Source organism: Myxine glutinosa, chromosome 2 (assembly GCF_964187855.1).
Source record: "Myxine glutinosa chromosome 2, kmMyxGlut1.1, whole genome shotgun sequence".
Taxonomy (NCBI): Eukaryota; Metazoa; Chordata; class Myxini; order Myxiniformes; family Myxinidae; genus Myxine; species Myxine glutinosa.
The window spans coordinates 122,822,013-122,836,528 of record NC_136262.1 but is presented as its reverse complement, the minus strand read 5'-3'; the positions used below and the strand labels follow the sequence as shown (position 1 = coordinate 122,836,528).

The window sequence follows — 14,516 nt, the reverse complement described above, 5'->3', positions numbered from 1 at the left end:
CTTTGAACAAGATTATTATAAAAAAAATTTTATCTGGATACGAGTATTTTTTATGAACAAAAGTCAGATACTTTTTGAACACACCTCGTATATGCACATATATATGTATATATATATATATATAATGTTAACATTTAAATAAACAAGGGAATACAATAAATGCAGTGTTGTGTAAAATAAACAAAATCAAGACCTTTACAGGCTTTTACATTTATTACAAAACAGCGAGGTGGTTTATACAAAAGTGAGGGGGGTGAAGGTAAACATATTACGTACTCATTCTCTATTCTGCAGTAATTTAAAAAAAAAAAAACACAAGACTTAGCTCGGGATGAGCATGATGCTGTAAGAGGGGGGAGGGTGGAGGTTAGAAAGATGTGAATGTAGAACTTGCGATGGCTGTTGGATCATCGGAAGCACGACAAAGGCGCCTGCTGCATTGCCACATGGAAGAAGAATAAGACGATCCATAGCCACCTTGAGCCGGAGCACATCTTTCCTGCTTGGACAGGAAGGTACGAGGGGACATCCTCTTCCAGAATAATCCGGTCTCCAAGGCGTTTAAAACAAGCTCCGGCAAAAACCCCTTCACCTCAATTTGGTTCCATGAGCTGTGGTGGGTTGTTTTGCGCAGCATCATGGTGTGCCATGGTTGAACTGGAGTGTTGAGCCCAGAGTGCCTCATAGAAACATTGGTAAATCTGTAATGATTTCTCTTACATCATGGGTCCACTCAATGGGGTAAATTCACAATGGGTTTTCCCGAGTACCATATCAGTACCCGCAAAAGCTTTTTTTTTCTTTTTGGTGATCGAGTCAAACAACAAGCTCTTTTTCCATCCTTTAAATATGACAATCAAGGGATTGCAATAAGACTTTTGCTCTTTGCTAACGGGAACACTTGCACGGATATTTCACTCGCATTTACCAAAAAAAAAATCGACCACTCTTTTCATTTATCCCGTAATGTCGGCCCACAGATGCTGCACTTTCACCTCTTGCCAAAGTATATAACAACTCAATTTTTTCGCACAACGTCATAACCTTTCTCTGCCTTTTGGCAGAATTTTTGCCCATAGTTTTATGTTTGGGTGCCATTATTACCTGTTGTGTGGCTATAACGTCTTGAAGATCTGGTATTACACGATTTCCGTTTGTCATTTCCTGGTCGATGATGACACATTATTAAAATGAGCTTCATTCCAATGCTGGTCAGATTACAATGAAGGGTGCGCAAAAAACACTAAAAGCCTCATAATGGAAGGTAATCATACACACAGATGCAAACAATGACTCATCTCAGCTCAAAAACCACAAATGGCCGAAATTAAATCCCGCAATAACTAAATTGGGCCACAAAAGATTGCCCAGTGCCATCAGAAAGTATTCACACCCCTTCACTTTTTTCACAATTTGTTGTGTTTCAACCTGAATTTAAAATAGATTACATATAATTTTTGTCACTGATCTACACACACAATACCCAACAATGTCAAAGTGGAAATTTATTTTTTTAACTTTTTACAAAATAAAAGAAAAAAAAATGAAAAGCAGGAATGTCTCGAGTCAATAAGTATTCAACCCCTTTGTTATGACACAAAATTGAGCTCAAGTGCATCCAACTTCATTTGATCATCCTTGAGATGTCACGACAACTTGATTGGAGTCCACCTGTGGTTGGATTAGAGTCCACAATTCAATTGATTAGACATGATTTAGAAAGAAACACACCTTTCTACACAAGGTTCCATGGTTGACAGTGCATATCAGCGCAGAAACTCTACCATGAAGTCCAAGCAACTGTCTGTAGAACTCAGAGATAGAATTGGGAGGAGGCATAGATCTGGGGAAGGGTTTAAAACAATTTCTAGAGTGTTGAAAGTTCCCAAGAGCACAGTGAGCTCCATCATTAGGAAATGGAAAGAATATGGAACTACCCACACTCTTCCTAGAGCTGGCCATCCGACCAAATTGATCAACCAGGCAAGAAGGGCCCTGGTCAAAGAGGTGACCAAGAACTCAATGACCACTGACAGAACTAGAGTTCCTTGGTCAAGATGGGAGAACCTGCTGGAAGGACAACAGTCTCTGCAGCATTTTGCACATCTAGGCTTTATTGGAGAATGGCCAGACATGGGCACAAAATCCAGACTGGAATCCCATTGAGAATCTGTGGAAAGACTTGAAGTTTGCTGTTCACCGACGCTCCCCATCCAACTTCACCGAGCTTGAGCAAATCTGCAAGAAAGAATGGGAGAAACTCCCCAAATCTAGATGTGCAAAACTGATACAGACAATACCCAAGAAGAATTGAAGCTGTAATTGCTGCCAAAAGTGCCTCTGCAAAGTATTGACTCAGGAGGTTGGATACGTATGTAAATTATATATTTTTATATTTCATTTTGAAATATTTTGCAAAATTTTCTTTCAAAAAAAAGACATTCCACTTTGACATTATGGGGTATTTATTACGTGTAATATTACGGATTTAAATATTTGTTTATGTCACGAGTGTTGGCAAAAGTTCATTTTTCATATTACTGCTATTTAATTTGTGATTGAAGTTATGCTGTTTGGAATGAAAATGGAGATAGGTGAGGGTTTCTACTTTCTAACCGTGACATTCACGGATTCGCCATATGCAGATTCACCACTGACTCGGTATAGAACAATTCAAATGGGTACGTTTTTCGTGCAAGTCTTTCATGAACTTGCTGTCCTTGTCTGATGTGTGACTAGAGGTGCCACAATAATGTAGAATTTATTGGCTCCATGGTTTAGCATGTGCCGTTTCCGCATTGTTTTTTTTTGCCTTCGGCTTCCCACCTGTGCATAGCATGGGAACCTCGCTTGTATGTATATGTGTATATAAGAACTTGTAAAAAGCCCGTCAAAAATGATGGTTTGGAACAGTTTATGTGATGGTGCAGCCGCGTGAGCGTGCCAAAGTCTCGGCCTTGTATTAGGTGTGCTTATATCTTTATTTATTGGACATCATACGGCCGCAAATGAACACTGTGCGCATTGCACATCACGTGCAGCGAATTTCATCTCCCTACTCCTCGTGTTTTTTTTATGCTTCTGTACACCACCCTTGAGGCTCGGTTTCCAAGCCTCCATCTACAATTCCAATATAAGAGACATAATTACGCTGTTATGGAAGATGTTTTTGGAGTTTGTTTTATTCTCAAAAATAAACCGAAATGAACAGACATTTGTGCAACAAGATTGGCCTTCAAAACCTACCCTCATGAAGGGGGACAGACATCTGTACAAATACACAAACTGACGAGCTTAATATGGTAGATAACACGATATTTCAAACATAAATGTAAAGTAGATTGTACGATATCCTAAACCCTGCTCTGCTCCTCTATCACACCCTCTCTCTGTTCTCTTCTCCCTCTCATTTACTCAAGGTCATCTGCTATCTGCTTGGAAATCAGCCAACATTACCGCTTTTCACAAAAAAGGTGCAAAAACAGATCCTTGCAACTACAGACCAATCAGCCTGCTCCCAATAATCAGCAAGGTCATGGTCTCCATCATCGCTTCCGATATGAAATCCTTCCTCTTCTCCAATGGCGTGATCTCTGATCATCAATTTGGATTCAGACCAGGTCACTCAACTCTGGACATGCTGCTTCTGGTGTCTCAACAATGGATGGAGGTCCTCAACACCAAACAGGAAATCAAAGCGGTCTCCCTTGACATATCTCGTGCCTTCAATATGGTCTGGCATCCCAACCTGCTCACCAAACTCTCCTCTTATGGTATCTATGGAAATCTCCACGCTTGTCTCCCGCTCCCTTTATTATACGTTTTATGTGTGTTTTTGTTGATGTTTGTTTGTTTTATGTGTTAGCTCTTACAGGAGCCTCGATCTTTTGTACAAAAAAAGATTTTAAAAAAGCTGTGGACAAGTTCTGACCAAACAAGGCGGATGCGTTTGTTAGGTGAATAGAACAAGCCGATTAAATTTTGGTTCAGATCCAGATCGAGATACAGATCCGGCCTATCAGTGGGATGCAAAACATTAAATGTTCAGCCTGGCGGAGGTATGCACCAGTGATGTAGGACTCAAGTCCACTTTTTTGGAGGCCTCAAACTCGACTTTTAGGACTCGGACTAAGAATGCCAAGAACTTGACTCGGCCCGATTCTGGCAAAGTTTAGTGTACAGTAAATATTTTAGGGTACAGTAGAAATACAAAGTGTACAGTAAAACTTTTAGTGTTGCAAGAACCCGCACGTACACTAACCAGGCCCAATTAGTTTCCCGACAAAACGCTCATTCCATGCAAAAGGGAAACTACAAACCGACATAATATTAAGATTTGATTTGCGATGCGATGCGATAAAACAATAGTTATAAATTTTAGTATTTGCTTCATGCTTGTGTTTAACATTGTAACTGATTGGGGAAAGATTTCCCAACGTCAAAATTAAATTTTAATGTCACACGATGTAGAGGCGACGTTGCTGAGAACAACAAGTGGTCGAGAGAGGAGAGGGGCAGGGGAGTGGGAGAGAGAGTCGGCATGGTGGTGGGGGAGAGGGGGTAGTGGGAGAAGGGGAGGGAGAGAGAGGAGGGGGATACTTTTGCCAGCTTTCCCTGTCACTTGGGACGGGTACTCATCCTAGTGAATTTACACAATGTAAAATAAATGAAATACAGTAGCTGGGATGTTTGGACGAGCATTTGCACAGTGCACACTGCACAGCACAATTAAGTTTGTCTGCATGCTAAGGCTTGGAGGTTATTGTTGTTGTAGAATAGCCGCAGACAGTTCTCTCGAACAAGCCCGCGGCATGGAGACAGCCGATAAATCTCGCATGAGTGACCAAGAAACTTCCTCCGCCCCACCCCCCATCCAGGATGGTGTACCCCCACCTTCACAAAGTCAGGGCCAGGACAGAGTTAGAGAAAAGAGAAAGAAAGACCCCCCACCTTCCCGACTTGTTTTGAGGGGTACATCCACCCCGATAGCTGTGGGCTTGGAGCTTGTTGTTTTGGGGGGAAAACAAAACAAAGTACCCTCAACTGCACATATTAACTTCAAAAGTACTGTGCATTCCTCCTTCAAATGCTCCAGTGGAAAGAGTGTTTTCAAGAGGAGGCCTTATACCCTCATTGGGCAAGGCCGGGAGCAGACACTTGATGTAAACTGATCTTTCTAAAATGTAATGAAGCTTTGCTTGGCAGCAAGTAGCAACCTATCACCCCAAGCTTCATTAGCTCATCCACTGGTTCATTCAAATTTGTTCATTCAAATTGTTTACAAATACATAATATAATAATAGAAATGTAAACATATTTATGAAAACTTCAAAAGTAGCATAATTGTCCAAGTTGAAGGCAATATTTTAACAAAGTCTAGCAGACTTATAATCCCCGTTTTTGAATGATTTATGTCTACAATTTGAGCTGTTTGTATGACGCTGTGTTGGACTTTCATCACTGACAGTTAGTTACCAATAAATGCAAATTGTTACCACCATATTTTAAGGACAAGATTCGTGTGCTATGAGAAACGTTGCAGCCCAAAACAAATGAGCAAACTACAGCAAGAGGGCCATAAATATGGAATAAAATGTTCATGTAAGGAACAAGTCACACTGTTAGTCCCTTTTGACATTTAATTGTCCTCATATATATTATTACATGAACACAAATAACTTCGGGGGGTGGGGGTGGATTTGCCACTTTCCAATACATGTTCAGCACAGGACTCGGACTAGGAATGCCAAGTACTGGGACACGGGACCGCTTGACTCGGACAGCTTGGACTCGGACAAAGTGGACTCGATACAACACTGGTATGTGCTTTACCGAGTGCCGTTCTCGTTCCAATTGCACTGCGCAATGGGCTGACACCTGAAGCCTGTGGCCTATGCGGCTTCACAAAATGGCACGATTTATTTTCAGGTGAGAATTGTGGGCGGAGTCGGGCAAGCTGTACAACCAATGGGGGAAAAGGCAGACCGTCTGCGCATACAGCCACGTGAAAAACCAAGTACACCCCGTGTAAAGTTTTGACTTTCTCAACATATTTCAACATACAGATATTTGATCTTCATTTCAACAATATTGATAGATAAAGGTGATATAATATAACAAATATCATGAAACATTTACATTTTGTAGTCCATTATATAATTAAAAAAAAAAAAATGCAAATTTCGCATGTGGAAAAAGTAAGTGCACCCTTGGCTCTAATAGGTGGTATTGCCCCCTTTGGCAGAAACAACCTCAAGTAGGCGTTTCTTATAACTGTCTACCAGTCTCTGACATCGACTGGGAGAAATTTTTGCCCACTCCTCCATGCAGAATTCTTTCAGCTGTGCGATGTTTGAGGGGTTTCTTGCATGCACAGCTCGTTTCAAATCCCCCCACAACATCTCGATGGGATTTAGATCCGGGCTTTGACTTGGCCATTCCAGAACCCTCCATTTCTTTCTTTTCAGCCATTCCTTGGTGGATTTACTGGTATGTTTAGGGTCACTGTCATGTTGCAAGGTCCACCATCAGTTGAGCTTCAACCTTCCGACAGATGGCCTCACATTATCCTCAAGCACCCTCTGGTACAATGAAGAATTCATAGTGGATTCTATGATGGTGAGCGGGCCAGGCCATGCAGCAAATCTGCCCCAAACCATAATATTTCCACCACCATGCTTTACAGTTGGTATCAGGTTCTTGTGGTCAAATGCTGTCTTTGGTTTTCACCAAACATGTCTTCTGGTACTGTGGCCAAATAGCTCTACCTTTGACTCATCTGCCCAGAGCACATTGTTCCAGAAGTGCTGGTCTTTGCTGAGGTGTTCATTGGCAAACTTTAGTCTTGCCCTGATGTTCTTTCTGGACAGCAAAGGTTTCCTTCTGGCACACCTCCCATGTAGATCAAATTTGTGCAGCCTCTTTCTAATGGTAGACTCGTGCACTTTGACATCAACAGTGGTAAGAGCTACCTGTAGGTCCCATACTTCTTTCAGCATCTTGTGGTCTGTTCTCGGGCTGAACTTGCTGGGGCGGCCTGGCCTGAATAAGTTGGCAGTTGTTTGGATTCTTCTCCACTTGTAGATGATCTTCCGGACAGTCGAATGATTGATTTCAAATTGCTTGGAGATCTTTTTAAATCCCTTCCCAGACTCATAGGCATCTATAACCTTCTTTCTGAAGGCCCCAGAGAGCTCTTTTGATCTAGGCATGGTGACGCCACACACTTCAACAACAAAGAGCAAACCAAACCAAATGTCGGAGGTTTTAATAAGACAGGTTCCTCCAATATCCTCTCTAACGATGTTCTAATCATTTGCACCTGAGCTGGTGCACCTGATTCAAATTTTAGGTATTTGAAGTAGTGATAAATGTAGGGGTGTACTTGCTTTTTCCACATGCGAAATTTGCATTTATGTTTATTTAAATTATACAATGGACTACAAAATGTAAATGTTTCATGATATTTGTTATATTATATCACCTTTATCTATCAATATTGTTGAAATGAAGATCAAATAGCTGTATGTTGAAATATGTTGAAAAAGTCAAAACTTTACATGGGGTGTACTTACTTTTTCACATGACTGTACATAGTCCAAAAACAAGCTTGCTTTTAAATATATATTAGATACTCTCATACTTGTGCAAAGTGAATGCTGGGAAGCTTACCATGCTGCAAAGCATGCTGGGTGCTGGAGCTGTATGCTGGAGGATGTGATGTGGAATATGGAGTGAAGCCAGGACTCTGTGGTGTGTAAGGACTCGGCGCTGGACTTGTCTGCTGAGGCAGATACCGTGCAGATCCAGAAACTCCCAAATATCTGGGTGAGATTAAACAGAGAAACAAACAAAAAACATAATAAAACAGAAGGTTTGAATATAATATTATTGTTTTGCTGTAACAGAATAAGCACAACCTACATGGTTGTGGTCAAGATGAGTAAATAAAGCATTTTTTTTATTATCCCCCGTTGGACTTGGTCCGAAACGGGGGCTTATGGATATGGTCGCTTCCGGGGGTCCGCAACCATATATAGGAGATGTATGAACAGATTTTGTTCATACTTGGCAAAAAAGACAATAGATGATGGTATACATGTGCACACCATTTTGTTTCTCGATGCGACTGATGCCGACTGACGGCCATTTTAGTTGTAAAAAACCCGATGTCGATCACGTCCTCAACCATTTCTCAGACATGTATTTACCGATCTTGTTCAATCTTGGCTCACAGATAATGAATGATGGCTTACACATACACGTCATTTTCTTTCGAGATCAGATCCAATAGGGCTGACTGATGGTCGGCAAAACGCTGGACTGTTCTGAAGTGGCCAACAATGAGTCCAGATCTAAATGCCATTGAATACCTGTGGGGAAATCTGAAAACAGCAGTTGGGAGAAGGCACCCTTAAAATCTTGGAGAACAGGAGCAGTTTGCACAAGAAGAGTGGGACAAACTGCCAGTAGAGAGGTGTAGGAAGCTCATTCATGGCTAGAGGAAGTGCTTGACTGCAATTGCTTTGTCCAAGAGCTGTGGAAAATCAGGAGATTCAGGACAGCAAAATGAGGACAGCAAAAATGAAGTGGCCAGCAATGAGTCCAGATCTAAATCCCATTGAACACCTGTGGGGAGATCTGAAAACAGCAGTTGGGAGAAGGTCCCTTAAAATCTTGGAGAATTGGAGCAGTTTGCAAAAGAAGAGTGGTCCAATCTGCCAGTAGAGAGGTGGAGGAAGCTCATTAATGGCAAAAGGAAGCACTTGACTGCAGTTATTTTGTCCAAAGGCCGTGTGTGCTACCAAATATTAAGTCGAGGGTGTCAATAATTTTGTCGATGCCATTTCTTTTTATTTTCTTCGACCATTTCCCGGTGTGTACCCCGGTTTAGAATAGGTACACCGTATCCGTGCGTGTCGTAAGAGGCGACTAAAAGGGTTGGCGTCAGGAAGGACATCCGGCCATAAAAACATTGCCTCAAAAAGAGAACCATGACAATTACGACTACATATGGGCAGGGTACAGCCCGAAGTACCCCGTGGGGGACCCCACTCCCTCTCATCAAAACTCAAGGTGGGGAACCCGATCGAAGCAAGGGTGGAAATCATTCCATTTATGACGACGAAACATCTGATTCTGATCTGAACATCTGATCTGATCATCTGATCATCTGAAACATCTGATCCGAAACATCTGACGACGTGGAGATCGGTTTCTGAGATTTGGGATATGGAATGTAGGGACAATGACAGGGAGATCAGGAGAAGTGGTGGAAGTATTGGTCAGAAGAAGAGTGGACATATGTTGTGTGCAGGAGACGAGATGGAAGGGAAATGGTGTGAGAATGGTGAAGGGTAGGCAGGGACAGAAATACAAGTTTGTGTGGCAAGGGTGCCCGGAGGGCGTGACTGGTGTTGGTGTCCTGTTTTCTGAGGAGTTTGTAGACAGTGTGGTGAGTGTGACTAGAGTGAGTGAAAGGTTGATGATGGTGAAAATGATGATTGGAAAGCTCTTGGTGAACATAATCTCGGGATATGCTCCGCAGGTTGGTCGGAGCGATGAAGAGAAGGACAAGTTCTGGTGTGCGATAGAGAAGCTGATGGAAAACGTAAAAGATGAGGACGTTGTTGTGGTAGGAGGAGACCTAAATGGACATGTGGGAAGGAGTATGGACGGTTTTGAGGGAGTTCATGGGGGTTACGGATATGGTGTGAGAAATGGAGAAGGTGAAAGGATTTTGGAGTTTGCTGATGGAGCTGATTTGTAGATTTGTAATACTCAGTTCCAGAAAGAGGATAATAAGCTTGTTACATACACGTCAGGTGGGTCGACGACAACCGTTGACTACCCGCTGGTGCGTAGGCGAGATAGGGGGCACCTCCAGGACACAAAGGTGATCCCGGGGGAGGAGGCTGTTTCACAGCACCACTTGGTTGTCTGCGACATAAGGGTGAAAGGTGCGAGGAGAGCTCGGCGGGTAAAGTACAAACCGAGAATGAAGGTGTGGAGGTTGAAAGAGGTGGCAGTGAGGGAGGCATTAAAAGAGAGGCTGAGTATGGTGGAGGATGATGTGGTTGAGCTTGAAAGTGGTTGGATGTCAATGAAAGATAGTCTGTTGGGAGCCATTGGTGAGGTATGTGGATGGACATAAGGACCACCGAGGCTCTCAGAAACATGGTGGTGGGATGATGAAGTTGGAAAGAAGCTTGACGAGAAGAGGAAGAAGTTCAAGGAGTGGCAGAAGGCGAAGGGTATGGAGGCAGAAAAGGCAGAGCATGAAAGTTATAAGGCAGCCAAGAAGGCTGCAAAGAAAGAGGTAGCAAAGGAACAGTAGACATGTAGGAATATGTTCGGAGAACGCATGGATTCAGAAGAGGGTCAGAGAGCTGTATTCAAGATTGCAAAGCAGATAGCGAAAGAGAGGTGTGATGTGATGGGGGTGAGTTGCTTGAAGGATGAAGTGGGACAAATTGTTGTGGACCCAGATGGAATTCAAGGAAGATGGAAGAGATATATGGAAATACTGTTGAATGCAGAGAATGAATAGGATGGCAACATAGAGAGTAACCCAGTTTTAGGACCGGCAGAGAAGATAACCGAGAAGGAAGTTGAGGAAGCGATAAAAGCAATGAAGAGTAGAAAAGCGGGAGGGCCGACGGGAGTTGTGGGAGATATGTTGAACGCAGCGGGAAATTGGGGAGTGAAGAGAATGACAGAGATCTGCAATCTGGTGGTGAAAGAAGGCCGCATTCCAGTGGATTGGGAACTGAGTACCCTCGTCCCTCTTTTCAAGGGGAAAGGTGACCCTCTGGAGTGTGGCTCGTATCGAGCGACAAAGTTATTGGAGCATGGAATGAAGGTATTGGAAAGGGTGTTGGAGAGGAGGATAAGGAAGAAAGTGAAGATTGATGAAATGCAGTTTGGATTTATTCCAGGAAGAGGAACGACAGACGCGCTTTTTATTGTGAGGCAGTTGCAGGAAAAGTACATGGAGAAGAGGAAGAAGTTGTTTCTTGGGTTTGTTGATCTGGAGAAAGCATTCGATAGGGTTCCAGGTGAAGTAGTGACATGGGCATTGAGGAAGATAGGAGTGGAGGAATGGTTGATCAGAGTAGTGATGGCAGTGTACAAAAGAGCGCGCACAGCTGTAAGGACGAAGGACGGGAACAGTGGTGAGTTAGAGGTGAAGGTGGGAGTGCATCAGGGGTCGGTACTAAGTCCACTACTATTTGTAGCTGTGATGGAGGTGCTGGCTCAGAACGTAAAGGAGGGTTTACCGTGGGAGTAGTTGTATGCAGATGATCTGGTGTTGATTGCAGAAAGTATGGATGGACTGAAGGAGAAGATGAACAAGTGGAAGGAATGTATGGAGACAAAAGGTCTGAAGGTGAATATCGGAAAAACGAAGGTGATGGCAAGTGGTAAAGCATGTGGTGAGGTGGAAAGAACTGGGAAGTGGCCGTGTGCTGTGTGCAGGAAGGGTGTCGGAGTGAATTCCATTCAATGTACAATGTGCGCTGAGTGGGTTCATCAAAAATGTAGTGGTTTGAGAGGGTCATTAACCAGTGTGGCAGCTACATTCAAGTGTAAGGTGTGCACAGAGGGAGCTGCAGATGGAGGAAATGTTGAGTTGGATCTTGGAGATGGCGTGAAGCTGGAAGGTGTGAAAACATTTTGTTACCTTGGAGACATGCTGAATGGAGAAGGTGGATCAGACTCGGCAACGGTTGCTTGAGTGAGATGTGCATGGAAGAAGTTTCGGGAACTGAGTGGCGTGCTGATGAGGGGAGTGTCGTTGAAGCTGAAGGGAAAGGTGTATGCTATGCTGCATGTGTGAGAAGTGTTATGATTTATGGGAGTGAGACATGGGTAATGAACGTAGAGCAGCAACGAAGGCTGGAAAGGGTGGAAATGCGAATGGTTCGGTGGATGTGTGGAGTATCATTGAGAGAGGAAGACAAATGATGAATTGCGAAAGATGATGGGAATAGAGCCTGTGATTGATGCTGTGAAGAGAAACAGGTTGAGATGGTTTGGTCATGTGTTGAGGAAGGATGAAAGTAACTGGTTGAAAAGAGTGATGGAAATGAATGTAGAAGGAAGTAGAGGACAGGGAAGACCGAGAAAGACTTGACTAAAGATGGTCGAAGAAGAAATGCGGGCAAGGGGGTTAACAAGGGGAGATGCAGAAAATAGGGCAAAATGGAGAACATTGTCATGGGGACCGCATGGTTAACCCCCGCTCTTGCAGGGAAAATGGCCTTAAAATGCCTGTTGTTGTTGTTGTTGTATTTCTTTTTATTTTCTGATTTAAAAGGATATATTAAGTTCTCAATCAAAAACAAAGGTTCTTTAATATTAACAGCAAAATGTAGAATTGTGGAGACCAAATACTTTTGTCAATTTCAACTTATTTTTGGAGAAAATTGATTTATTTTTTAAAAGTGCAAGGGTGACGATTTTTGCCCACTACTGCATGTGTATATGTATATGTATATGTATATGTATATGCATATATCTGAGCAAAGCCTCCTCCCCTTCCGATGCCTCCTCCCCCCAATCCCCCACCCTCCCACAGATCTCCTGATGTCCCTGTTCTCTGCTGTTATACTTGTGTGCTTCCCTCTCTCTCCCCATCTCTTCTCCCGCTCCCTTTATTGTGTTTTGTGTGTCCGTTTTTTTTGTTTGTTTTTTTTGTGATTGCTTTTAGCTCTTACACGAGCTTCAATGTTGTATACAAAAAAGAAAAGAAAAAAAAAGCACCTCAACAAAGGACTGACTCATTCTGTGAACCTTCCAATCCAAATTTCTCCGAATGGCAAATCCTCCCTTCTAGACTTGGGAATGACTCACTTTCCTGATAATAGCACCTATTCTTGGTCTGCTCAAATTGATTTGTCTGATCAGTCAAAATCTCTCCAGGTATTTTCAGTGAGACCTCCTCCTACCCCCCCCCCCCCCCCCCCCCGTCCCCCCCCCCCCAGTGCCGGCATCCATGGGGATACGAAGGTGATAACTTTAATGTCATCGGTCATGTGGTTTGTCAGCCACCTTCGATTGAACGAAAACCTTTTTAAAAACCTTCTCTGAAACTGTTGAACAGATTGAAGCAAAACTATACGATTTGATTGATGTTATGGACGTATTATTGTCTCAAAACATAATGGATGTATTCAGACGAAAACTTGGTGGACAGGTTAGGTGTGACAAGGAAGACTTTAATCAGTTTTGGTGAAGATTTGAATACGGATCCGGATCCAATAATTTTTTGGAAGTGATTGTTCACCATCGAGTGATCGGGCTAAAACCAATATATACCACAATGTCCCAAAAAGTTATGGACGGGTTCAGCGAAACCTGGTGAACACGTTGGGTGTGTGACCAGGACGAATCTATTTGATATCGATGTATGATCGACTATCCATGGGGAATATCGGTTGATGATGATGATGTCATCGCATAAAATGTCATAGCCCCCACCATGGTTTTAGTGATCTTGCTGTGTGGCATTACAGCCTGTGAGTCGGCCATCTTTCATTCGGATGACAAAACAAAATCGACAGGTCGCCAATAGGGCCGATACATATATATACATATATACTGAGGAACGGGCTTATTTTAGCTGAGGACAATGACTGTACCTGAGTTGCTGTGTTGTCATTATTTACACCAATCATAATACAAACAAATATTTTGCACAAATGTATTTGTTGTGTTTGTGATATTACATTTTTATAGGCAATTTAGGTTGAAGATTCAGGTTGAATGTTTTTTTTTTCAAGAAAGAACCCCTCAGCACATACAAAGGGGAGGGGTAGGTGCAGACTGGAAGTTTGGGACGATTACACCTCACCACCACGTAATTCAAAACACCTCACCACCAAGTAATTTAAAACACTTCACAGCCATAAAACACGTAATAAAAACACCTCACCACCACAAAATTGAAAACACCTCACAGCCATAAAACACGTAATAAAAACACCTCACAGCCATAAAACACGAAATAAAAACACCTCACAGCGATAAAACACGAAATAAAAACACCTCACAGCCATAAAACACGTAATAAAAACACCTCACCACCACAAAATTGAAAACACCTCACAGCCATAAAACACGTAATAAAAACACCTCACAGCCATAAAACACGAAATAAAAACACCTCACAGCGATAAAACACGAAATAAAAACATCTCAGCCATAAAACACATAATAAAAACACCTCACAGCCATAAAACACGAAATTAAAACACCTCACAGCCATAAAACACGTAATAAAAACACCTCACAGCCATAAAACACATAATAAAAACACATCACAGCCATAAAACACGAAATAAAAACACCTCACAGCCATAAAACACGAAATAAAAACACCTCACAGCCACGAAATTAAAAACACACCACCAAGTAATTCAAAACACCTCACCATCAAGTAATTCAAAACACCTCACCACCACGAAATTCAAAACACCTCATCACCACATAAATAAAAACACCTCACCACCACG

General features: G+C 42.5%; 1 protein-coding gene across 1 annotated transcript in view; it reads right to left on the bottom strand.

The window, feature by feature from the left end:
• The window catches only part of LOC137421314 (nipped-B-like protein A), a 622,227-nt gene that overhangs the window by 514,565 nt on the left and 93,146 nt on the right, over window positions 1-14,516 (bottom strand). Inside the window, exon 7 of the mRNA XM_078772631.1 lies at window positions 7,643-7,823. Within this exon, the coding sequence (XP_078628757.1) occupies window positions 7,643-7,823 (181 nt within the window). The remainder of the gene's footprint in view (window positions 1-7,642; window positions 7,824-14,516) is intronic.